The sequence below is a fragment of the Stenella coeruleoalba genome (genome assembly GCF_951394435.1).
Source record: "Stenella coeruleoalba genome assembly, chromosome: 10".
Classification (NCBI taxonomy): Eukaryota; Metazoa; Chordata; class Mammalia; order Artiodactyla; family Delphinidae; genus Stenella; species Stenella coeruleoalba.
The window spans coordinates 79,864,961-79,891,191 of record NC_137156.1 but is presented as its reverse complement, the minus strand read 5'-3'; the positions used below and the strand labels follow the sequence as shown (position 1 = coordinate 79,891,191).

At 40.5% G+C, this 26,231-nt stretch overlaps 1 protein-coding gene across 18 annotated transcripts in view; it reads left to right on the top strand.

Moving 5' to 3' along the window:
• The window catches only part of ADAMTS9 (ADAM metallopeptidase with thrombospondin type 1 motif 9), an 813,664-nt gene that overhangs the window by 592,715 nt on the left and 194,718 nt on the right, over positions 1–26,231 (top strand). For 17 of the 18 annotated variants that reach the window (XR_013830124.1, XR_013830125.1, XR_013830126.1 and 14 more), the window contains 5 exons: positions 18,711–19,000; positions 21,236–21,319; positions 21,420–21,535; positions 22,507–22,547; positions 22,665–22,770. Coding sequence is in view for 2 of the 18 variants with exons in the window: in XM_079933633.1 (XP_079789759.1) it covers positions 18,711–19,000; positions 21,236–21,319; positions 21,420–21,535; positions 22,507–22,547; positions 22,665–22,770 (637 nt within the window). In the remaining 16 variants the exon portion in view is untranslated. The remainder of the gene's footprint in view (positions 1–18,710; positions 19,001–21,235; positions 21,320–21,419; positions 21,536–22,506; positions 22,548–22,664; positions 22,771–26,231) is intronic. The other variant, XR_013830133.1, reaches the window with a different exon arrangement.

Below are 26,231 nucleotides of genomic sequence, written 5' to 3'. Positions count from 1 at the left end.
GAGATAACTTTATCAAAAAGACACGTGTAGAAGGAGTCTTATATAGTGAAAACTTCATGGGTTTAGAAAGGAGTCTACAACATAATTTATTCATTTATGTGTGCATTTATTCATTCAGCCATGAGCTATTTATTTAGTAACTCCTCTGTACCATGAGGATAAAACCAGGAACCATCTTTATTCCAGTTAGATGTGTGACCTCAAGCACGTTTAGAGCATAAAGTAAGAATAACATATACCTTCCAAGGGGGTAGTCAGGACTAAATGAGTATGAAACAATGGAAGCTCCCGGGACAGACGGTAGACAATCACTGAAAGGGAGATTTTTTTTAAAAAAAAGATTGTAAAAATAGAAATTAAAACACCATAGCCAGGGAAAGAAAACTCAAAATACCAAAACCCAAAGTTAATCAGATCTCTGTGGTTAAGCTTAGAGCTTCTTGGTTACCTGGTCATAGAGGCCCCATGAGGGACTTGCCCAGGGTCCCCCTGCCAGCGAGCAGCACGACTGAGAGCCCTTTCTGTCCGCATGTTTATCTGTACCTAATGCAGCATTTTGAAATTTTATTTCTTGCAACTTCCTCTTAGCCCAGTGACTCTGTTTCTCTTATGCCCTCATTGGTTGTGTCTGTGTGTATGCATGCGGGCCACTTGAGTACATCTGCATCGACTTGTGGTTTTCATCCTGCTGGTGGGTCCCTCAGAATTCAGGATGGAGTGTGGCATGGCTTCTCTTCCTTACAGTGTGCCCTTGAGACTCATCCCCTCCTACCCACTGGGTCCTCAGTTGAGGTCACTGAGGCGACTGCCTGCCCACCCTGCACATCAGGGGGGCCCAGTGGGAGGCTCGTGGGAGCCGTTCAGGAGCGTTTGTCGCCTTCATAAGCCACTTCCTGCTGATCCTTCGCATTGCATTTCCAGATGACACCCCAAGTTTTGTCTCACAGACACTCGCTCTTGGACCCTGGATTTTGCACAGGAGGATTTAGTTGTTTTCATTAGTGACAGAGACGTGTTTCCCAGTAGGTGAATGATGGGAAGGCAGGGGAGAAGGCCAACAGAAGGCTGTTTTGTTTACCTGGGCCTAAAAGACAGTGTCTCGCTGTTACTCAAATGCCTCTCTCACCCTCCCATCTCAGCAAGGCTAGCTGTTTTGTTTTGTTTTTTTCACAAGGCATTTAAAAACGGTACACTTGTTGACCCATCAGTGCCACTTCTAAGGAAGGAATTGGACAATTGTGTATAGAGGTTTATGTGAGAATACTCAGTCTGATATTGTTTAGTATAGCAGAAGGCTGAAAACCACCTAAGTGCCTTCGGTTGGAGGATAGATCAATGATTTATGAAGTCTGCATTTGATGGATTCCTGTGCAGCCATTAAAAATGATGGCAGACAAACACAGAAATAGATATATTAAGTGAACACACGAGTGATGAAGTTGTATGTAGGGTATGAGCTCATTTTTTTTTAAATGATGGCGAAGCGTGTGGAGGAGCATGTATGTATAAAGAAAAAATCTGAAGCAACGTGCACAAAAATGTAAAAGGGACTGTTTCTTATTGGTAGGAACATAGGCAGTCCTTCCCTTTTTATTTTATATTTTTATATAGTTTTTGCTATGATTCTATAATAGTTTCATAATCAAAAAATGCCGTCAAAAAATGCAGTTAAAAAGAAATGGGGGTGGTGGCATGTAGTTATTCGGTAGCCCCGTGGCACTTGTCACCGGGGAGCTACCAAGACAAGCCAAGACACCATGTTTTTGCCTTTGGAATGAGATAATCTCAATAACCAGGAAGATAAAATTCCTGCATCGTGGCTACTTCTTTGGGACACCAGGGTTGGTCAAAGCTGAGGCTCCATCCTCACCCAGCTAAATTGCCTTGTGGCTGTTAGACTAACCAACCGTAGGATTGCGATGGGATTACCATGGCTTAGTCTCTATTAGGCACTGGGGACTCTGCCCATCACCCCCATTAGAATGTACTGTCACTTCTTGGTTGGGCTCCCAAGGATGCGATCGCAAAGACTGGGAAATACAAGATGATGATTAAAGCCATCATTTTGGGGGCTCTTAGGATGCCCCTATGGAATCACTGTGCTACACACTTCCGTACATTGTCATATGTAATTCATTCATCATTACTACAGGGTAGGTATTATTATCCTTATTTTACAGCTGAGAAAATTATAGCTCGGTGATGTTGAGCCACTTGTCCAAAGTCATACAGCTGGTAGGAAGTGGGCCTGACACTTGAACCCAGATCTGATTCCAGGGTGCTATGCCGTGAGCCAGACTTCATTGAAAACACAAATGGAAGCTGCCATCTAGAAAATCCTTTTTCACTTAAACTTTCAGAGCATTTTTTTTTTGCGGTACGTGGGCCTCTCACTGCTGTGGCCTCTCCCGTTGTGGAGCACAGGCTCCAGACGTGCAGGCTCAGCAGCCATGGCTCACGGGCCCAGCCGCTCCGTGGCATGTGGGATCTTCCCGGACCGGGGCACGAACCCACGTCCCCTGCATCGGCAGGCGGATTCTCAACCACTGTGCCACGAGGGAAGCCCCCAGAGTATCCCTTTTGACTTCTATGTAATCTCATCGTTAACCAATACTAACAGTGGCTAATGTTCGTTGAGTGCCTGTTGCATGGCAGGCACTGTTGCAAGTGCTTTACATGGATTATACTTAATCCTTACCTCAACCTTCATTTTGGCAGATAAGAAAACAGAGGTATAGAAAGGTCCATAAGGGTTATAGAGCTCCTAAACATACCATTTTCCATAACCTTTTTGTCCTGGTCTAGTTAAAGGATTTTTTGGCCTGTCCCTTTGTTGATTCGATTGCATTTTTAAAAGGTTTTTGTGTGTGTGTGTGTGGTACACGGGCCTCTCACTGTTGTGGCCTCTCCCGTTGCAGAGCACAGGCTCCGGACGCGCAGGCTCAGTGGCCATGGCTCACCGGCGCAGCCGCTCCGCGGCATGTGGGAGCTTCCCGGACCAGGGCACGAACCCGTGTCCCCTGCATCGGCAGGCGGACTCTCAACCACTGTGCCACCAGGGAAGCCCAATTGCATTTTTATACCAATTATTTTTTTAATAATTTTTAAAATGCCTTCGTAGAATTTGATTTGAAATGCGGAGGGTTGCCTGCTGCCCTGAGTTCCCACCAAGGCTCTGATGACTCACGGAGGCCTGTGTCTCCAGCTTGCCTCCATTGGAGTGTGTACTCGTTACACATTAACCTCTTGGATCCCATTAATAATTTAGCATAGATTAGCTGATTAGATTAGCTGCCCTGAAAGTTGGGCCCAAATGGAGTGAGAGACGGAGGTAAGGAGCAGACCTCTGAGGGGGGGGCTTCAAGTAAACAATTCTGGGACAGCTTGAAGGTTCCAGGCAGTGACAGAAGCTTTGGCTGCCCTCGTAGTCCTGCCTGGACGTAAGCAGGTCTGGTAGTTGTGGGTTAATTAGTGATTTGTGTGAGAGACCAGCGTGCTGCCATTTTCCCACAGCCATTTTCTCTCCTCAGATCCTTCCCCTCAACTTTGTAGCCTAAGAACAGGCCACACTGAAGGAACCATGTGCTGGTCAGTGTGAAAGCACACTGTGAGTTTTTCCATTTACTCCTGGAGCATATTCCGGGGAGGAAGACATGCCAGTTATTCCCACTTTCCAGATGAGCAAACTAAACTCAGCGATGTGAATGAACTTGCCCACAGTGTGTAAGGGAAACAGCTGGCCCTCAAACCCAGGACCGAGTGGACTCTTTAAAGATAGATTCTGCCATTTGGGGGTTATTGTTTTGGCTTAATTTCTTTTCATTTACCTCTTTCTGTTCCTCATCCATCTTTATACGTTTTTTCCCTTTTTTATATTTTTCGATGGACTTTATGTCTAATAGTCAATAAAAACAGTGACCTCTAAAATCTTCTGTAAATTTCTAGAAAAGCACTGTTTCAAATAACTGAATTTTTGAGCTTATTTCTTCACCTTTATCTTTCTTTTGGCATTTATATTAAAATAATTGCTTTTCTTTTGTTTTAACATTCGTATTAATAGTGCAACACTCCAAACAAATTGGCAAAGGAGAGTAAAAAAGAAACTTCTAATACAGGAACTGTGCTCATCTAATTTTTTTTTTCTTTTCTTTTCTCTCTTTTTTTTTTTTTGCGGTACGCGGGCCTCTCACTGTTGTGGCCTCTCCTGTTGCGGAGCACAGGCTCCGGACGCACAGGCTCAGCGGCCATGGCTCATGGGCCCAGCCGCTCCGTGGCACGTGGGATCTTCGCGGACCGGGGCATGAACCCGTGTCCCCTGCATCGGCAGGCGGACTCTCAACCACTGCGCCACCAGGGAAGCCCCTCATCTAATTTTTTAAAATTTTTCATCACTTTTTTTAAGAAGCATTTTATTACAAACATCTTCAAACACACAAAAGTAGAGGCAGCAGTAAAATGAACCACCAGCATGCACCATCTACATTTAATGATGACCAAGATTTTTTTTCCACATTTGCGTCTTATTTTTCCTTTTTGTTGGAGTATTTTAAAGTAAACACAGGTATCATGACATTTTCTAAATACTCCAATATGCACCTCTGAAAAATGAGGATGTTTTCTCACATAACTGTAATAGTATTTGGCAGGGTGAGCAGAATCAACAGTGATTTACTCCATATCACCTAAACAGTATCTATGTTAAAATTTTCCTGATTGCCCCCAAATGCCTTTTTACAGTCCATTTGTTTAGATGATGATCTAAACAAGGTCCACACCAGTTGCAATTGATTGTTAGGTCTCTTAAGGAACTTGTCACTCTGTTGTCATTGCTGTTGTTGTGAAAATCACTATTTTCGGTCTACTTTTACTTATGCTCCCTGTGGCTCTTTTTATCGTTTCCATTTCTTTTACTCCTTGATTCATCTTTATCATAAGGTCAGGGTGCATTTGCACGAGTTTGGAAGAGCAGGGTCAGCCCCCAAACCCAGAGCACATAGCAAGAACAAAGCCACCAGGAATGAGCCACTTATCAGAGTAATTTCCTTGAGCACAAAAGGCGGTGTGTTAGGTTGGTTTTTGACTCTTTGTCTGGAGTACCTTGATAGCCTTCTTTTTTTTTTTTTCAAAGCTACCAGTAGAAAGATCCTCAGTTTTACAATATTCACTGAGCCTACCTTAGCTACCATTCAAGAATTTCACTCACCTGTGTTTTGAAGCCCAGAAGAGCCAGTTTGCAGTTGGGAACGTAAAACGTCAAGTTAGGTTTGGATGTGAAGTTAATCTGCATGATGTATGATGTGCTTTCCTGTCCCCTCCCACGAGCCTTTTGATAAGATTCTGGATCCAAAGATAGCCCGAGGGTGGCCTGCTTCACCTTGATCCCAAATCGGGCTTTCCCTGTCACCTGTCATCAAATCTGGGTGGTTTCTTTTCCTTGCTTCAAAAACCCATTCACTGCCCCAAGGAAAAGGGTCAGACAGATACTTGCTAGTTTGTTCATCTTCCCAGTAACCTCCTGAAACAGATGCATGTCCTCTAAGGAAGGGATGTAAGAAATGGCAGAAGGCTAGCTAGGACAGAGGGCTGCCATCAGACATACAGGCTGCCAGTGGCAGGAGGTACTTGGAGTTAATCTGAGGGCTTTCAGACCTTCACCTGAGCAGGTTTTTGAAGTAAGACATTGGAGAATCTCTCAGTTCTCTTCATAGGAACATTCTCTTCATCTAAACCCATTCATTTAATAAAGTGCTATTTACTCATATAATTGAGGTTTAAATTTTTTGTTTCTTTCAGCTTTATTGAGATGTAATTGGAGGTTTACATTTTTAAATTTGCATCTGCCAAAGTTAGGTTCTTTGTGATAATCAGATCATTATAGGATCATTATTGTAACTATTTACGGGTAACCAAAGTCTGCTCGTGTCTGGCCCAGACTTCTGCAGGGACATTTCGTACAACTGCAGCTCACTAATAAGTACGAAGTGTTCCGCATATCACAAAAAAGGAGCAGGAGGAAATGCAAGATATGGTGGTGTATTCATATGGGTGGTGGACTCTGAAAGGGAGTGAGATTAAACAAGGGGCTAATGTTCATTTTTTATTGATTCTTCATCTCTCACATGACATTGGAATTAGAGTGGCGTGTTGAGAATGCACTTAGCCTGTAGTGTGTGGGAAAAGTTCACGTTCATGTGCTGGACCTCAGAATTTTTCTGCTAAGATTTTATTTTACTATTTTACAAATCTTTTTATTTTCCATTGATATTTTCTAGTATTTTCTTCCATTTTTTTCTATTAAGGTGTAATTTACATGCAGAAACAGTCATCTTTTCTCGTGTATAATTCTGCAAGTTTTGGCATACAGTCAGGTAACGATTATCACAGTCAAGATAGAGAATGATTCCTGCATTCCTGCTGTGCTTTGCGGCAGCCCCCATTTTCTGTCTCTGTAGTTTGGCTTTCTCCAGAATGTCATACAAATAGAATCATTAAGCATGGTGCATTTGAGGTTCATCCACACTGTTGCTTGTATCAGTAATTCATCCCTTTTTATTGTTGAATAGTGTTCCATTGTATGGGTAGACCACAATTTGTTTACCCAGTCGAGGGATAAAGTTTTGGCAATTACAAATAAAACCACTGTAAACATTTGCATGCAGATTTTGGGGTGGACATACGTTTTCAGTTGGGTAAATACCTAGAAGTGAGATATCTGGGCTATGTTTAACTTTATAAGAAACTGCCTGTCTCCTTTTCAAAGTGACCGTACCATTTTGTAGTCCCAGCAGCAGGGTATAAAAGGTCTACTGCATCTTTGCCAGCCCTTGGTATTGCCAATATTTTGTTCGTTTGGTTGTATTTTGTTATTTTAGCCATTCTAATAGATGCGTAGTGGTATCTCGTAGCAGTTTTAATTTATGTTTCCTTAATGACTAATGATGTGCTTATTTGCCGTCTGTGTATTTTCTTTGGTGAAGTGTCTGTTCAAGTCTGTTCCATTTTTTAAAAGATTGGAATGTTTGTTTTCGTATTATTGAAGTTTGAGAGTACTTTATACTGTATTCTGATATAAGCCCTTTATCAAACATGTAGTTTGCAAACACTTTCTCCCAGACTGCGGCTTGTCTTTTCATTCTCTTCACTTGCAGACACTTATTTCATACATGGTTTCTTTTTTTTATTGCAAACATTTCATGTCTGGTGGATTTCATGCTGGATGACACTGCAGGAAAGCATAGTAGAGAGTGAAGTTTAGTGTTTGTCCAAGACACAGGTACAGAGAAAGGGACTAGGAAAGACTTACTTAGGTCTGGTTATTCAAAGCCATTGTCTGTGCCAACAGAAAGGGATAGTGTTGTTTTTATTTCTGGTTGATATCTGGAAACACAACTTTCAATTTCAAGCCTGTGTAGTTAATGATAGGAACGGGTTCCTCTTGGCTTATGGATGAGAATAGTTACAAAGGAAGCCGTCAGTTCCTAAGAATGCAGCTATGTCCTATTGCACATGTATGCACACAGGAGAGAAAACCAAAGGACAGTGAGACAGAGACACACATAGAAGTTAGCAGTGCAAGACCCAGCCCTGGATGGACCACATTCTTGGGGGAATAGGAGTGGGAGACATGACTCTATTATTCCCCAGTGTTCTTATGCTGTGTTTTGTGGGCAGTATAATGGTTTTCCAAAGGTAACTTTGGTTATGTGTTACTTTTTTTCCTTTTAAGCCTATTTTCCTAATCCTCACATTTGATGCTATTCCACTGTAACAAGTCAAATTAGGGTATAGAAATAGTTTCAGAAACTATTACCTATTTTAGCAGGTCCAAAATAAACACTGCAATGAGTACTGGAGACACATATAGGAAACCTTCCTTGATATTTTTTAACATCAGCCATACCTCACTTCTTTTCTGTTGGTCTTTCTCCATTGCAGTTATTCTGTCTCCTTCTACCTGCCCACCCTGCATACCGTCTGGTTATTTCTTTGATACCCTCTCTAAGTGGCCAAGAGAGGAGACTGTTGGGTTTTGCCATTTTTGAATCGTAGGACTTCATTTTTTGGCATTTTTCACTCGTAAAATATAAGAACTCATCATTTTTCAATACTGGAAGGAACTTTAGAGAACTTCTAGTCCCTGCCTCTGTGGATAAGAGGATCGAGGGTCAGAATTCTGAAGGAATTTGTAATCTTAGAGCTAAAACGAATGCAAAAGTGAGCCGTGAACACAGACCTCTTCGTTCCCGGTCCTGTGTTCTTTCCAGGCTGTAAGTCAAGGAAAAGCTGTCCATGGATGGTGCCTGGAAGGGGTATGTTTAAAAGGGCAATTCAAATGAAGTTTTGGGAGTGCTACTGGGTTCATTTTAAGTATAAGGATAGTTAAGAATAAACTAGTGAGACGTTATAAACTAGTTAAGAAGTTATATCAAGACTTTAGAGAAAGATACTAGGCTTTTAATTCGCTTAAGGGAGTAAGTTGTCAGAGCAAGAGCTGAATGTATAGCAGCTAAATATCTGAGCTGAGCCAGGGTGCTGCAAGATGTTGGCCTGTGGTTGGGAGGGTCCCTGGTGAGTTCAGCCTGTGGTCAGAGTACAGTGTGTGTCCCTGCAACCACTCACGATCGTGGTGGCCAGAACAGGGACATCAGGATGAAGAAGGGTTTCTACTGCAGGCCTGGTGTGTAAACTCGTCCTCAGTTGCCTGTAAACTGGGAGACTTGTGTGTCAAAGGAATGTGGGAGATATACTCCCTAAGAATTGGTTAGAAGCCTTTTTAAAGGGCTCCAGCCCAAGTGCTCTTTAATCTCTGATACGGGAGTGATACCTAAACCCGCCACAGGCATCCCAGGGCCACCCAAGAGCTGCAGTGAAATGGCAGATAGCCGGAGCCCCTTGATTCCAGCATAAAAAGGCTGTTCATCTTTAGTAATGATTTGCCACAGCCAATACCACTAGAGCGCTTACTCTGCACCAGGCCCTATTTCAGCACTTTCCGTGTATTAAGTCACTTAGCCCTTCCCACCACCCTCTTAAGGAAGAACCATTATTATCTCCATTTCGCAGATGAGGAAACTGAGGCACAGAGGGCTTCAGTGACCTGGCCTAGGTCCCACAGATTGAATGCACAGATGCTGGGATTTGAACACAGATCTCCCTGACTCTGAAACTCTTATCAGCACATCATACTGCCTCCTGAATGCACCGCCCTGTACCACAGCCGTAGCCCCATGTGGCTCCTGAGCCCTAGAAATGGGGCTGGTGCTGCATGTTGAAAGGATAATATTTTGCATGTATTAGGGTAAATAGAGTAGATCCTTAAAATTAGTTTCATCTGTTTCTTTTGACTTTTTAAAATTTGGCTACTAGAAATTCTTGCTTCCATGTGGGGCTCACATTCTGTTCCTCCTGGAGAGTGCTGGTCTGGAAGATCCCAGGCCACGTCACAAAGGGGCCTGGGAAGCAGCCATCAGAAGCAGGCTGCAGACAGTGCAGGGTGATTGTGGGCAGCTGGGCTCCCGCTGGGCAGAAGGAGCCCATCTCCCCTTACTGCGAAGAGATGGCATGAGTGAAAACCAACATCTCCTGAGGGGTATTTTGCAGGCTATTAATAGCAAAACCAAACAATTTCTCAGTAAAATACAGGCCCAGGTATGTTCAGCATTTTATACTGTTTCAAATAAATGTGTTTTAAATAATTTCTCAAGTTATTTCAAGGGTGCGTCAGTTTCCTCATTTATGAAATGGAGATAATAGTCCCTGTCTATTATTCTAATAGTCCCTGTGAAGAATAATCAGGTTAAGCCATGTAAAGTTCTTCGAAGAGTGCCTGGCACAGAGGAAAGCGTGAAACAAACGTTAGCCAGTATTATCGTAACAGTATCATCGTCACAGCAGTTACCGCACGCAGTTGAAGGAGCGGCAGGATGTTGAATCAGGGAGCGTGCGACAGGGCCTTTGGGGCAAGTGTCCCAGCTTGCACACCTGAGTCAGCAAATTTACCTCTGCAGGTAGCTGGAGGCACCCACCCCTTGGAAGGTGGTGTGATGACCCTCAAACACGCCTCCCACTGCCCGCCACCTGTCACCCATCACAGCCCCTTGAACTACAAGAAGCTTCTCAATTGTTTTCTCCCAGTGGCATCTCCTTCTGTCCCTGAAAGGAAAACCCATCAACGCAGTCCTCTTCATCTTGTTCTATTTCCAGCGACTTTTCAATCCCCTCATAAATTGGCCAAGATCCCATAAGTTTCCCAATTCCATGGATGAACAAAATGTAGACTGGTTTCTTTCCTGCAAGACTTCTCAGAGCTCTTAAAATGCTAATGTGTGTGCAGAAAGTCCCAGATGTGAATGCTGTGTAAAGCATTTTGCAAACCCACTTGATTTGTTTTTGGAAATATCTTCTGGGACAAACGTTCTGTAAACCACTCCTGGGGAAACACTGTCTATAAAGGTCCTGCCCAGCCAAAAAGGAGATCTCTCCCGCCACTGCCCTTTGCACCCATGTCCCAACGGTGTTGTCCGTGGAGCACTGTTAGATGCTGGGCATGCCACTTCCCCCTCCCCCCCAAAAGCTAACAGTTTGTCCAGAGAAATGGGTTTGGGGACGTGACTCTCCTGAGTATCTAGGGATTCACTGTTGTTTTACAGACTGTCAAATGGAGGACCCCTAAAAAAAATTAAACCTTGGTGATTTTCATTCATGTGCTTTAGAGAATTCCTTCCCTTAGTTCCTTCCCCACCCGGTTTCTGGAAACACATTGTTCTTTACTAGAACATTCATTGGTTTTATGGCTATTTTCATTTTTATGTTTTATCTCTTCCCACCCACCCCCGTATTGTGCTTGTTTACCCATCTTCCTCTGATCCCAGTAGACTGTGATTCTCATCCCATGGGGTCCCCGTTTGAAGGCTTCATTGAGTAACTCTTTGAGGGCAGATCTTAGATGGGACTAGAACAGAGGGCCAGGAGCTGCCATCAGCTTCCATGTTTTGTTTCCTGTATGTTATTGGCCTTTGGAGCCAGTTGAAAAGCAGAAGTATTTGTGGCATTTCTTTCCATCTAATTACATCTCTGACTAGGTCTTCCCACGTCAATCTGCATGTGCCTCTTAACCTAGATTGGAAGTTCCGAGGGAACAGGGGCTGGTCTTTATGACTTTCCTTCCTTCCTCCCCTCCCTCTCTCCTTTTCTTTAGAAGATTCTTTCAAAAATAGAATGGTTTTGTTTGAGAAACCCTGACGTCAACATTCTAATTCATAAGGAGGGGCTGTTTTGCATACTACTGGTAAAGCAATAACAACTAAAAATCCTTATCGCATTAAATATTTAATGGATCTTTCCTGTGCACCGTGCTCTGTGCCACGGGCATTTTACGTGTTATCTCTTTTAACCCTCACAGTTACCCTTTAAAGTATGTGCTGTTAGTATCCTCATTTTACAGATGAGAAAACTGAGCCTTTAAGATGGGAAATTGCCCAAGAAAGGGCAGCTACAGCAGCGCTAGGGCAGGAACGTGAACCAGGGCTGGTCTGGCTCCAGAATCCAAGTGTGAAACCACTACCAACTCCCTGTCCACTTCCTTCTGGCTGTCAAGTCCTGGAGGAGCAGAAAGGGGACTTGCTAAAATCCTTGCTCGCCAGTCTTCCCTTTGGTCCTGTGCTGTGGTCCCCCTGCCCACTTAGACCATGAGGTCACAAGGTGGCTCAGTGCCTTAAGGAAAATTCGGTTAAATTTTGATAAACCTTATAAACATAGAGAGCAATAATTAACTTCCCAGCTGTTAAAGTTAACATGAGGATCTCCTTAACTCAACCCCAGTGGGTAGGAAACACTCAATGAGTAACTGCAGAATAACCAGGCCCGGACGTTATTTTCTAAAATAATTCCAGTTTTTTAGTAATGTCGTATGCATTTTGTTGTATGGTAATGTGAAATGAAGCTCATTTAAAACATTCTTATCGGTAAATAAGCAAATGTTGTTTAAGTTTTTAGCTGTCAGGTGTTTTAATATTGATACCATCTTAAATTTTCATGATACTTTCTTTTTAAAGATCGGCCCCAAGTTTTGCTTCTGTTTTGTTGTTGCTGTTGTTTATTTCAACTTAGCCAAGTGCCTTGCACAAAATAGGTGCAAAAAATAATATTTTAAAATTCAGTTTATAATTTACAAGGAATTTTCTACACACTTTCTTATTTAATTCTCAAAATAGGCTTAAGGTGGAAACACCTATTTATATACCCATTTAAGAGGTCCGGAAACTGAGGCCAAGAGAAGTAATTGGCCATTTACTAATAGAAGTAAAAAAGTCATTTAAGGGTGTAAAACAGCTTGTCTTTACAATGATTTTAAGCCAGAAAATTGTTTTTCAGAAGAATAGTCTCTCTCCCTTAAATGGTTCCTTTTAGTTCTAACTCACTACATGACTTTATAACTGGTAAAAAATAGAAAAAAAAATTTTATTGGTTGCTTCCTGTGTGCTGCATACTTTATATGCATGATCTCTAGTTGTTTCTCAAAGCAACTCCTTGGAAGAGGTACTGTTCTTACTCAGCTTTATAAGTGGAAGAAATGAGGGTGAGAAAAAGTCAGTTATTTGCCCAAGGTCAAATAGACCTTGAAGCTTGCTTTCTTCAGAGCACAAGATCTTAGAACAGTGGCTGTTAGTAGTAGTGTAAGCATCACCGTTCCCCTTCGTAGTTCTCAAGGCCGAAACAATTGTAAAAGTCAACATTAAGTCGTGTTCTTGGAATAAAGCATTATAACTATAGTGCCTTTGACTTGGCATTAGAAAGCACACAACTGCAAGTTAGAGCCTTTTAACGTGCCGAAATTTGTTTACATGCACATGTGAGGGTTCCAATGGCAAAATATTTTACTTTTCTCTGAATACAAATGTGCATTTGATTCTTGGAGATATCACATGCTACTTTTTTTAATTGTCTGGGTTTTTTTAGAGCAGTGTTCACATTCATAGAAAAATTGAGAGGAAGGTACAGAGATTTCCCAAATATCCCTGCCCCCGCACATGCAGAGCCTCCCCACCATCAACATCCCTCATCAGGGGATACATTTATTACAGATGATGAGCCTACACTGATGCATCTCTACCGCTTAGGGTCCATAGTTTACATTACAGTTCCCTGTAGGTGTTGTACATTCTGTGGATAGGGACGCATACATAATGACAAGTATCCATCATTACGCTGTCATACACGGTATTTTCACTGCCCTAAAAATCCTCTGAGTGCTCTGCCTATACATTGCTTTGCTGCCCCAACCCCTGGCAACCACTGATCTTTTACTCTCTCCATAGTTTTGCCTTTTCCAGAATGTCATATAATTGGAATCATACAGTATGTAGCCTTTTCAGATTGACTTCTTTCATTTAGTAATATGCATTTAAGATTCCTCCAAGTCTTTTCATGGCTTAATAGCTCATTTCTTTTTAGCGCTGAATAATATTCCACTGTCCGGATATGCCACAGTTTATTTACCCACTCACCTACTGAAGGACATACTGGTTGCTTCCAAGTTTTAGCAATTATGAATAAAGCTGCCATAAACACCCCATGTACAGTTTTTTGAGTAGATATAAATTTTTAGCTCCTTTGGGTGAATACCAAGGAGCACGATTGCTGGATCGTATATTAAGAGTATGTTTAGTTTTGTCAGAAACATCCAAACTGTCTTCCAAAGTGACTTGTACCGTTTTGCATTCCCACCAGCAATGAATGAGAGTTCCTTTTGCTCCAAATCCTCATCAGCATTCGTTGTGGTTAACATTCTGGATTTTGGTATATCATGGCTGTTTTATCTGTATTTTCTTGATATATGACATGGTGCAAATTTTCATACGCTTATGTACCATCTGTATATCTTCTTTGGTTCAACATGCTACTTTAAGATTTGAACTAGGCCAGGTTGCTCATCAGCTATTTAGTTTAGTGAACATGATTAATTTTTGAGGAATCCTTCAAGAAAAACCATGAAAAAATGATTTCCTTTCTAAATGTCGTATTTGAACTTCAAGAAGAGGCATGAAAATGGTACAGCCACTATGGAAAGCAATCCGGCAGTTGCTCAAAATGTTAAACATAGCCTTACCATACAACCCAGCAATACCTAAGAGCAATGTAAACATGGCCACACCAAAACTTGTACATGCATGTTTGTAGCAACATTATTCAGTTGAGTTGTTGAACCCAAATGTCCACCAATTGATGAATGAATAAACAAAATGTGGTATATTTCTAGAGTAAAATATTACATGGCAATAAAAAGTAATAGAGTCCTGACACATGCTACAACATGGATGGACCTAGAAAACATTATGCTAAGTGAAAGAAGCCACACACAAAAAGCAACATATTGTATGACTCCATTTGTATGAAATGAGAATCCATAGATATAAAACATAGGTTAGTGATTGCCAGAGACTCACCTACCGAAAGATGGGGCGTAAGGGGGGAATGGGGAGTGACGGCTGATGGGTACAGGGTCTCTTTTGGGGGCAATAAAAATATCCTAAAATTAGATAATAGAAATGATTACACAACTCTATAAATACACCAATAACCACTGAATTGTATACTTTGAAAGTATGAGTTTTATGGTATATAAATTATATCTCAATAAAAAGTAATAACAAACATAAAGCTGTCTGTGGGTGAAATGAAGAGCAAAAGTACATAGACCATTCATACTGTGCTTTCTATAAGGGTGAAATTTCATTATGTAGCTCATTTTGATAAAACTATTAGCAAAGTGACCTTGCAAATTTCAAATACTAGTCTCAGTTCCATTATGCTAAAAGGTCACTAAAGAGAAATGTGAATGACTTTCTTTTTATCCTAACAATGTGTGTCCCTTGGTAGAAATTGTTCTCTGATATTAACAATTTCTATTCAGAGGCCAGAGAGTTGGGTAGATATTACCAGTCATAGTGTCTGTTTTTTCCATTGTCAGTAAAAATGTTCCTGCATTTGTAGTCACAGCGAATATTTGAATCTTTAAAGCTCTTACTCTTTGTAATGCCAAATTCAAAACTGCTTGCTAAAATGGTTAATGAGGTAGAAATTAGTTGGGCTAATTAGGTCAATAAATATTATTCTAACTCATTAGGATAAAAGGTCAGATGGTTAAAAGACTGGGAAGTATGTATTAGAAGATGTTGCTTTTGATTCTGAAGAAGTAATTTTATTCCTGCATTTTTATACCATGTAAAGCATACTGAATTGTTTCTTTGACACACAGATTAGCTGTGAATGAAATGTCTTCCAGGTATATTAGAATTTACATGGGTTTTTCTCTGTTACCACTGTTCTCTGTCAGAAATCTCTTTCAGTGATCAATGCCTTAATTTCTTCAACTTTGCTACTTAAATAAGTGTACCTTTTTTCCAATTAGTGCCTTGATTTATCCTCAGGTATTCCCATGCCCAAGTCCCCTCTGATGAGATGATTCCCCTGAATGGTCCAAAGAGTGACTTCTATATAATGTTTCCTCAGTGTTTTTCTCACTGTGGTTATGCTTTTCTCTAAATTAACCTTATAAGTCAAAATATTTATGGAAGACAATAAGTAAAGATTATCTGCTTTTCACAAACTAAGTGACGTATTTTCTTTTTTTAACAGCTTTATTAAGATATAATTCACATGCCATACCATTCATCCATTTAAAGTGTCCAGTGGTTTTTTGGTGTATTCACAGCTATGTGCAACCATCATCACAGTCGATATTAGAACCTTTTTATAACTTGAAAGAGAAACCCTGAACCCATTAGCTATCAATGCCTCCCCCCATGTCCCCACTCCACCTCCAGTCCTAAGCAACTAATCTACTTCTGTCTTTATAGATTTGCCTATTCTGGACATTTTATACAACTGGTATCATATAATATGTGGTCTTTTTGACTGGGTTACTTCCCTTTATTGATAAAGTTTATCAAAATGTTTTATAGTGATAAAGGGTCATTTCACAGGAGTACTTAGCAGTTATAAACAAATATGCATCTCATATCAGAGCACCAAAATACGTGAGGCAAAAACGGACAGAAATGAAGGGAGAAATTAAAAAATCAACAGTAATAGATAGAAACTTTCAATACACTACTTTCAGTAGTGGATAGAAAACTAAGCAGAAGATTACCCAATAAATAGAAAACTTGAACAACATTGTAAACCAACTATACCTAACAGATATCTGTAGAACACTCTATCTAACAACAGCAGAGCACAAATTCTTCTGAAGAACACATGGAACATTCTCCAGACTAAACCATATGCTAGGCCATAAAACAAATATCAGTAAATGTAAAAGCATAGAAGTAATGCAGAGTATCTCCTCTGACTACAGTAAAATGAAATTGGAAATCAATAACAGAGAAATGGGAAACTCAAATATATTTGGACAGTAAATAGCACACTCCTGAATAACCAAAGGAGAAGTTGGAAAATACTTTGAGATAAATGAAAATGAAGAGACAACATGTCAAAAGTTATGGGTTGCAGCTAAAGCATGGCTTAGAGGGAAATTTATAGCTATGTCTTAAATGCCTCTATTAAGAAAGAAGATCTCAAGTCAGTAATGTAAGCTTCCACTTTAAGACACTTGAAAAAGAAGAGAAAACTAAGAATAAAACTAAGAATAAAGATGAGAGCAGAAATAATGAAATGGAGAATAGAGACTTTAAAACCTTTGGAACTTTACTGATTATAATAAATTATATTAAAATATTTACAAAAGACATGAAGGGTATTATTTCACAAAATAAGTAACACATTTTAATGTATTTTAAAAAATCCAATTTTCAACGTGGCTTCCATACACCTGTTGTAAAAAGCTAGTGTTTGTGAAAATATCCACCAGGCACTGTCTTTTTTCCAGTTCAGGCTCAGTTTAGAAACTGTCAACCAAACCATGAGCCCATTTCAGTCCTTAGCTCTTGAGCAGTTTTGCCTGATAGAAAGAGCACTGTTTAGGGTGTTGATCAAATCCATGCCTGATTCCAGATACCACCACATCCTGTATGTGACATTGGGCGAGTTGCTCAATCTCTTTGAGACTTATTTTCCTCATCTGTAAAATAGAGGTAATTTTCTCAGCCTGAGAAGAATTATGAGATAACATATGTAAAAGAGCCTAGTTCAGTATCTGGCATGAAGTAGGTGCTTGTCTAGTATCCATTCTGTAATCACTAGTGATTTAAAAATGGAATGACAGCCCAGGTACCTATATGGCATGGGTATACATATATGAATACTCTTGAAAGAGAGACTGGAAGAAAAATAGTCTTATGTTGAATCCTACTGCGTACCAGGCTTAGGGCTAGTCATGTTATCTATAGCTGCACCACATATAACTTGTTTGACAATTTGGACTGATTTCACTATTATAACAACCACTAAAACACTCAACTTGACCAAAATACACATCGTGGCCTAAATTGATGGTTTTAGCAATAGGTTATAATGGTTAAATATTTGAGCCCTTCAAATATGAAACCACTCAGAGTTTATAACTTTTTTGTTGTTATTACTGGTGTAATAAATTCTATTTCTTGTGTCTTAGGAAAGCATATTTCTTAGTTGTGCAATTCTGTTGCCTGTTTGGCCTACAGAGTATTGTCATTAAAACTCTGAAACACATTTATGATTTGATAGGCAAGATAACTGATTAAATTCTGTTTTTACTCAAGGCATATTTTAGCAGGCACTTTTATGCTCATTCTGTTTATTCTGTGGTTGATGGCTCTGAAATGGAATATTTTCACCAGCAACAGGAGCTTCAAACCAAGTTGGACACTAGTGCTCGTCAGAACTTTAACATGAATGTGAATCACTTAGAGATCTTTGTTGAAACGTGAATTCTGATGTATCAGGTTTAGGGTACATCAGGTTTAGGGGCCGGTGAGTCTATATTCTTAACAAGCTTCCAGGAGTTGCCAGTGCTGCTGGTCCACGGACCACACTGTGAGCTGCAAGCTTGTGTAGAATCCAAGAGGTACCTTGGCTAGAATCAGAAATGAGGAGACCTCATCTGGCATTATATATCACAGTCCCAACTACCTCTTCGTACTCCCTGAGTGGAATCTACTTCCTCAACTGAGCCCTGAAACAAATTAATTAAAAATTTGGAAGCATTGAACAGCAGTGATTCTGTTCTTACATTTCATGCATTACAGTGATTGAACACGGTAAGAGAATAATACCTTGTCATTCATTTTCTGTAGTTCCTTTGTACTGTCTATTAGCTTGCCCACCTCTTAGGCCCCTTTATACTGTATCTCATTGAATATGAAAAGTGGCGTACATGAAGCATTTCCATTTCCATTCTCTAGAGCTCTATAGCTGTGCTGTTGGCCCTTCCTCCATGTATGGCAAAGAACAATGAATACAAACCACTTAAACCCCAGCCAGGCTTTTGTTACCGAATGAAAAGAATAAGCAATTGTTTCCCCTAAACTCAGGGCTAATTTTCTAACACCTTAAGTGAGCATTTATGGAAGCTTCCAGAAAAACTAATTTCAAGTCCTTAGTCATTTAGATGAGAGCGCAGATAGTTTCACCCGGAGATTCCACAGCGTGTAGAACTTGATTTTGTATGTAATTTGACGACAGAGGCATCATTTTAAGATGTGTCAAATTAAATTCTTAATATGAAATAGATGTGGCTCAAAATGTAATGCATGCCATCTGATTTGTTACAGAACACAAAAATAGTCACAGTAAGGACAAGAGGAAAACGAGGACGAGAAAATGGGGAGAGAGGAGTAGCCTGGCTGATGACGTGGCAGTATTAAGAAGCAGCCTAACCAAAAGGGCCCTTTCTGCCTATGGTAACAAGACGGACAGCACAAGGGAAAAGAGGACCCACAGGAGAACAAAACGTTTTTTATCCTATCCACGGTTTGTAGAAGTGATGGTGGTGGCAGACAACAGAATGGTTTTATACCACGGAGCAAACCTTCAACACTATATTTTAACTTTAATGTCAATTGTAAGTACATTCAAAAGGAGGTGATTTATGATGTCCCTAAATGTGCCATTGGGGAATGGGTTTCCACCCAGTGCTTTGGAGAACCATTCGGGGCTGGCATTTCAATGATTCAGGCAAGTGACTGAAGAGAACATAAGATTAGACAATGACAATAATGGGCATCAATAGTGAGTGTTTTTTCTGTGTTAGACAATGTGCTCCTTACTGAAAAGGCATCATCTCTAATCCTCCTGGCAACTCTGCTAGGTAAATTGTCATTCTCATTTTGTTGATAAGAAAACTGAGCCTCAAAGGAGTTGGGTTGCTTGCCCATGGTCATGTAAAGCCAGTCTAGTGGCTTAGGGACTGCATGGGACCTTCAGCTTGTCCACTTCCCAAAACCAGTGCCCTTTGACACGTGAATTTGCACAGCCAGGTGTGGGTCACCAGTAAGACTTGTGGATGCTGGTTGTGAATCAGAAGCACTGGTGGAGCTTTGGAAAATGTCTCTGTCTCCCTCCCCAGGATTCTAATTAAGTAGCTCTGGGGTGAGTCTTAGGAATCTCTCCCATTTTGAATTTTTCTACTCCCATTTTGAATTGAGAAAATAATAAATTTGTGTGATTGAAAAACAGATCAAGCAGATCCAAAGACTAGTGAGAAGGCTGAAGTGCCTTTCCCCACCCAGGCTCCCAGGCCCCTTCCCAGAGGCAACCACTGTGACAAGTTTATTTGCCCGTCTTTCTAACCAGCACTGCCCAATAGAAATATAATGCAAGTCACACACGTAATTTTTTTAAAATGTAGATACATGTAATTTAAAATTTTCTGTTAGCCGCACACAGACATAAAAGAAACAGGTAAAATTAATCATGTATTTTGTTTTATATCTAAATGTTATCATTTACAGAATTATTAACGAGACTAACTTTTCTCCGTACTAAGTCTTTAAAACCCAGTATATGTTTCACACTCAGAACACATCTCAATTCGGACAAGCCCCATTTCAAGTGCTCAGTGGTCACGTGACAAGTGGCTACCATGTTGGACAAGGCAACTCTGGATGTTTCTTAAGCACATATGTATGGCTACACTTTTTTCTTTTTCAGAGATGGCACATTCTCATACACGGTGTTACATATTGCTGTTTTCTTGAAACACTGGAGATTGTTCCATAATAGCCCATGTGCTCTGCCTTCATTTTAAGCCTCAGCAGAGCCTTCCTATTAATAGATTGATTCTAGTTTATTTGAATGGGAATCTGCTTGTATTAAATTCCCCCAATGAATATGAAAAGCAGCCGTTTGGGATCACTGACTTAAAATTTCTCCTTCCTTCTCCGTGGCCTGTGGTTCTCTTTGTGTTTCCCTGCACTGCTGTGAACCACTGTGTTCCCCAACCCTTACCCCACCTGCCTCCTCTCCCCACTCTCCCTCACCCCACTTCCTCAAGCTCAGTCCCATGTGCCCCAGCCCTCTCCTGTCCTGGAGGAGGGAAAGGAAAACCTAGTCAGGCCTTGCATAGACTCAACTCCATTTCTAACCCATATATTCAGACCTGTCAAGGATTTTGACGACAAGCATGGCCTCAGTGTCAAATGGACCTTGGCTGAGAATTCTGGTTCTGCTACTCACTGCTGGCTGTTTAGTCTTGGACAAGTTGCTTAACTTCTCTGAGCCTCAGTTTCCTCATTTGTTGAGCAAAGATTATAGTCACACCTAGCCCAGAATGTTGCTGTGCAGTTTTCAGCAAGGATCTAGTCCACAGTAAGCATTCAATGGATGTTAGCTCTCGTAATTAACAATAATAATGAAAACAAACAACAACAACAAAAAAAACAGGTTACCAGTTGTGGAGAACACAAATGGTTGGTACAACAGCAGTATTAGCAAGTATGTGGTCCATGTGAGATTCCATAAATGGCAATCCAGCTTCAACTGGGATGAAAAAGCTTGATCAAAAGTTAATATCCAGTGTTTTGGCACAAAGAACTGCTAAGTTACATGGCAATGCAGTTTCCTTGGAAAACACCTTGAAATTTAAAGTTGTTTGCATTCATTACTGTCTAAAGCTGCCGTCTATGAATTTTACAAAGAGACTTTTAAGAAATGTTTGTTGACTGAATGAAAATTCACAGCTCCAAAATGCATATGTTGCATGAACCATAAAAAGAAGTGGAGCCCAGCATAAGAAGTGAATTGCTTATTGCTTACACGGAGTTCACAATTAACTTTGAAAAATTTATCTCGGTTGCAGGTAGCCTCTATCTATAAAGACCCAAGTATTGGAAATTTAATTAATATTGTAATTGTGAACTTAGTTGTGATTCATAATGAACAGGTAATAAAGTTTTTTTCTTCTTTCTTCTCTCTGTATCCGAAATGGCATATCTAATTGGTATTGGTGCAACGGACCAACCATAATTCTTTTCTGTATTTAGGAAGGACCTTCCATATCTTTTAATGCCCAGACAACATTAAAAAACTTTTGCCAGTGGCAGCATTCAAAGAACCATCCAGGTGGAATCCAGCATGATACAGCAGTTCTTGTAACGAGGTATATGGATGTCTGTTCCTCCAGTCGTTTAGTTTCTGGTCACGTTGATGGGATGGGGTCATATATTCCTGGTAGCCAGCCCCTAGCCCGGGGTTTTTCAGCCTCAGCACTATTGACATTTCGGATCAGATAATTCTATGCTGTGGGGACTGCCCTGTGCCCTGCAGGATGCTGAGCAGCGTCCTTGGTCTCTGCCTACTACTGCCCGGTAACTCTCCCCCCTCTTAACTGTCACAACCAAAAGTGTTGTCCAGACGTTGCCACATGCCGTCTGAGGGTGTGTGGTGGAGGAGGGCAGAATAACCCCCATCGCCACCAAGTAGGCAGTAAACGTGTTAGGCAGGTCTGAAAGTAAACACCTGTGTAGAGCGGGCAGCTGCCATTCCCACTGAGCTCGTTACCATGCAGGATATAAGTCCAGTGTTGCCAGCTTTTGTAAACCAGAAACCAGAAATAAGGATACTTCTTTTGGAAAATGTGAAATCTCCCAATTTTTAAATGGTAGCTTCTAGCTCAAAAATATTTAAAATGCTGTGCAGGGCAGCAAAGAGGTCTGCTGGCCTAGTGTGTCTCCCATCGGTCACCTTTGATATGGTCACAAACACTTCCTCTTAGATCCACTTAAATGAAAGGCATTTAGAGCCTTCTCAGAATGTTCTTCAGAAACTAGAATCACTTGCTTCAAGGTATGAGGAAAAATCCTGGACGGAAAGGTTTTCACTTGCCCTTGGCTACCCCTGTGGCAGAAGGAGACCTCTCAGTGTAGCTTTTAATCTGTAAACCAGTGATTCCTAAACTTTTTTGAGTTGCAAATCCCTGACTCTGTTAGTCTGCTTTTTGTAAAACCAGTACCCTCCCCCCCCCGCCCCCCTAAAGTGGTGATGTTGTGAATACCTGGAAGATTCTAAAGTGTTTGCTTGTATTGACATTTACTCTTTGGTGTCAAGACCCTAAGTCTGCTTTGCTTTCAGACAGGATATCTGCAGAGCTCATGACAAATGTGATACCTTAGGTGAGTCCACTGTGCGTATCCTCTCTGGCTACAACAGTTTATGACATGTTTTTCTTCCAAGCCACAAATGCTTTTTAAAGTAAATCCTTGTGGGTTTTTTTTTTTCCCTTCTAATAGGTCTGGCTGAACTGGGAACCATTTGTGATCCCTACAGAAGCTGCTCTATCAGTGAAGACAGTGGATTGAGTACAGCTTTTACAATAGCCCATGAACTGGGCCATGTGTACGTTTCTTCTCCATATTTTCATTTAATTGGTAGTGACCTAAAACTTATGTTCCTTCACATCAGTGAGCATTCACTTGACTTTAGAGGGTATAAGACGCTTCTTGAATCATAGTTGAGTTTGCAGGGTTGAAAAGCTTGGAATGTAGCTGGCAGAAATTACTTTGACTTTGGGAAGCTAAATAAATACAGTGCACCCTCTTCAGCCATAGCTCATGCATCTCTTTGGTTTAACTGTACAAGTTGTCTAGGCAAGGTCTAATATGCTCCTTTCCTACTGCAAAGTGGAAAAAAAGGGGGCCTTTCTACCCCTTCCACTGAAGCAGAGGGTATATCAGCGCAGAGAACTTACCTGACACAGCATCTTTGTTTAGTAGGATCCTCCAACATTGCTGTGGTCCACAGGATTTTCCCAAACCCAGATCATTCCTGATTTTAGTTATATCTAAGGTTGTCCTTTAGATATTAGCCTCTGGAACAGAGCTATCCCTCTTTTAGGGGAAAAAAATGAACAAAGATACAGAGAAGAAACTATTTCCTAATTATGTTCACTAAGTGTCCGGTCGTTATAAAATTGGCTTTTCCTTTTTGTTCTTTAGAGCCAGAGCCTGGTTAGAACATGGGGCAAAAGAGTATACATTTATTCAAAATTATTTTGGGTTTTTGATCTGCCTTCTTTTCTTTCTAGAATGATTAAATTACTCATACTATATCCTTTTGAAATAATTTTCTCAAAAGATGTCCTTAGTATAATACAGCTGTGTATCAATCTGCATGTCAGATGTTAACTTTATTTAGAGATAACATCATGTATTGAGCAAGCTTTTTCATGCACCAAATGTTTTTTTAAGGCACTTTATGTGCAGTGTAGTGTAATAGGCATAAAGCAAGATGCATATACAGAGGTATCTCTAATCCAACTCCACGTATAATGCATATATTTCCCAGCATATTTTAAGAGCACACCCCTTTTTTTTTCTCCAAAGGAAATCTCGTCAGATGCCCAATATTTAGAGAATAAAAGAGGCATGACTTTCAGTTAAGCCCTTGTGGCAGATCAGAGTCCTGCTTAGTCAGCTGCCTCTCTGTCCTTTGATTTCTGAAACATCTTCATGAAACTCAAGGATTTCTTGGAACTAGGTTTGAAAACTATTCATTTTACCAGCATTTCCCAAAGTACAGGGCTCTAACACTGATTCCAAGAGAATGGTCCATGGGGGAAAAATAGAGTTTTGTAATCCAGTGATTTAAAAAAATTTTTCCTAGTCTAGCCATGCTTGGAATGCCAAGGCCAAATGGCATGAAGTAAAGGCTCTGACAAGTCCTATATTAAAGTGTTGATTTCGTTTAACTCAGTTTCCCCAAACTTATTTTAACAGAGTCTTTGGGGGATTTTCATTTGTTTGTTCTACAAGAAATCTGGTAAATTATGTGAGACATATAAATAGGAGGTGTAGATTTCATAGTGAGGAATAGGGTGGCCCCCAGAGAATGGAATGGGGAAAGTTCCAGAGATAGAAATGTATTCAAAGGGCAAGAGTTTGTGTGATTTTTTTTCTTTTCTTTTCTTTTTTTTTGGCTGCTTTGGGTCTTCGTTGCTGCACGCGGGCTTTCTCTAGTTGTGGAGAGCGGGGGCTACTCTTCGTTGCGGTGCGCGGGCTTCTCACTGCGGTGGCTTCTCTTGCTGTGGAGCAGGGTTCTAGGTGCGCGGGCTTCAGCACTTGCAGCACGCGGGCTCAGTAATTGCAGCACGCGGGTTGTAGAGTGCAGGCTCAGAAGTTGTGGTGCACAGGCTTAGTTGCTCCACAGCATTTGGGATCTTCCCGGACCAGGGATCGAGCCTGTGTCCCCTGCATTGGCAGGCAGATTTTTAACCTCTGCACCACCAGGGAAGTCCCTGTGTGATTAACAGATTAACATTTCCCCCCAAAATATGGCTAACAAGAATATACTGGTTAAAGAAATACAATTAATTTCCTGTTAATTCCTTTCCCCAAAAGAGTTTATAAACCCCTTTTAGATAGCCAGTTTATAAAATTGACATTTTAAGGAAAGTAGGAATTTTGAGTAGCAAAACCAAAATATTTTAAGCTATAGAGAAGTCTCAATTCACAGTTAACAAACATCTCCCCCTGCAAAAACCATGTTGTTGACATTGTTCTAGGAGCTTTCATTTACGTTATTTCCCTTAATCTTTATAATCCCCACAAGGTAGATACCATTGTGTCCCTGTGTTTGACTTAGAGATATTAAACTACCCAAAGCGTAGTAGCTAATGCTGGCGTAGGAGCATATGATGTTGGAGCACCAGTTCTAAGGCAGAGTCAGCAGGCAGCCAGATACCCAAGTTCTGGATGGAATTGTTCTAACATTCCCCTTGACTTGAGGAAAATATATGCTGTTTCCCTTCCTATAAGATGGAAACAATACATATACCCCTCATCTCAAAAGTGTCAGGAAGCAAGAAATGAAATAATTGGTGAATGCTGTGAGTTGTGGCTTAAACAGAAAGTATACTGCTAGCCTGTTAATGAATTATTTTTCTTTTGGCGCCTTGTCTCTTTGAGATAGCTTTGTTCATATTTTAAGAAAAGTAAAAATCCTTTTTAAAAAAAATTTGCCACCGTACTCCGTAGCAGATTTTCTAATGAACTTTTTCAAAATTAAATGTTAAGTCGTTACAGTCATGACTTTCTGATAATATAAAACCCAAGAGATGTTGGGAGGAAAAAGCAACTGACCTTGTATCTGTTGAGCGTCATTGTATGCTCACAAATAGCTCCTGGCTTCTCGTACCAGCTTCATAGACACCCAGAATCTAAGAATCAGGAAGAATTCGAGAGGTAATTGAGTCTCTACTGAATACAGAAATCCTTACACAGTGTTTCTGACAAATCTTCCGCAACTTGCCTCATAGGAGAGAATGTAGTTTGTATGTTTTCCCAAACGGGAGGTTTTAGAATCAGTCTGAAGTAGACTCCAATCCCAGCTCCCTGAGTAACCATGTGACCTTGATCAAATATTTATAGTTAAACTTCTCTACAACTCAGTTTCCTTTTCTGTAAAATGTGGATAGTAATAGCACACTATTCATTGGGTCAAATAAAATTAATAAATAAAATAATTTTAAATTAAATGAAATCAAGTAAAATTAAATGAAATAAAGCATCGAATGCATTTAACACACCAGCTGGAGCATTGTGAATGCTAAAAAAGTCTTGGGAATTATTTTTTAGTAAGTGCTCAATGAATAGTTGTTATACCACCCCTGCTATGAGCAAACGTGCCTAACATTTGAATGAAAAAAAAAAGTTTTCTGTTTACACGGTGAAATAAACTGTATTTTATCAAGTCATGGTGGCATGGGGAATAAACACTAGCTCCTTTGCACCAGAGAGAAACAACCAAGGAAGATTTGAAAACTTTGCTTGTATTAGGTTTGTTGATGGAGGTATTACACT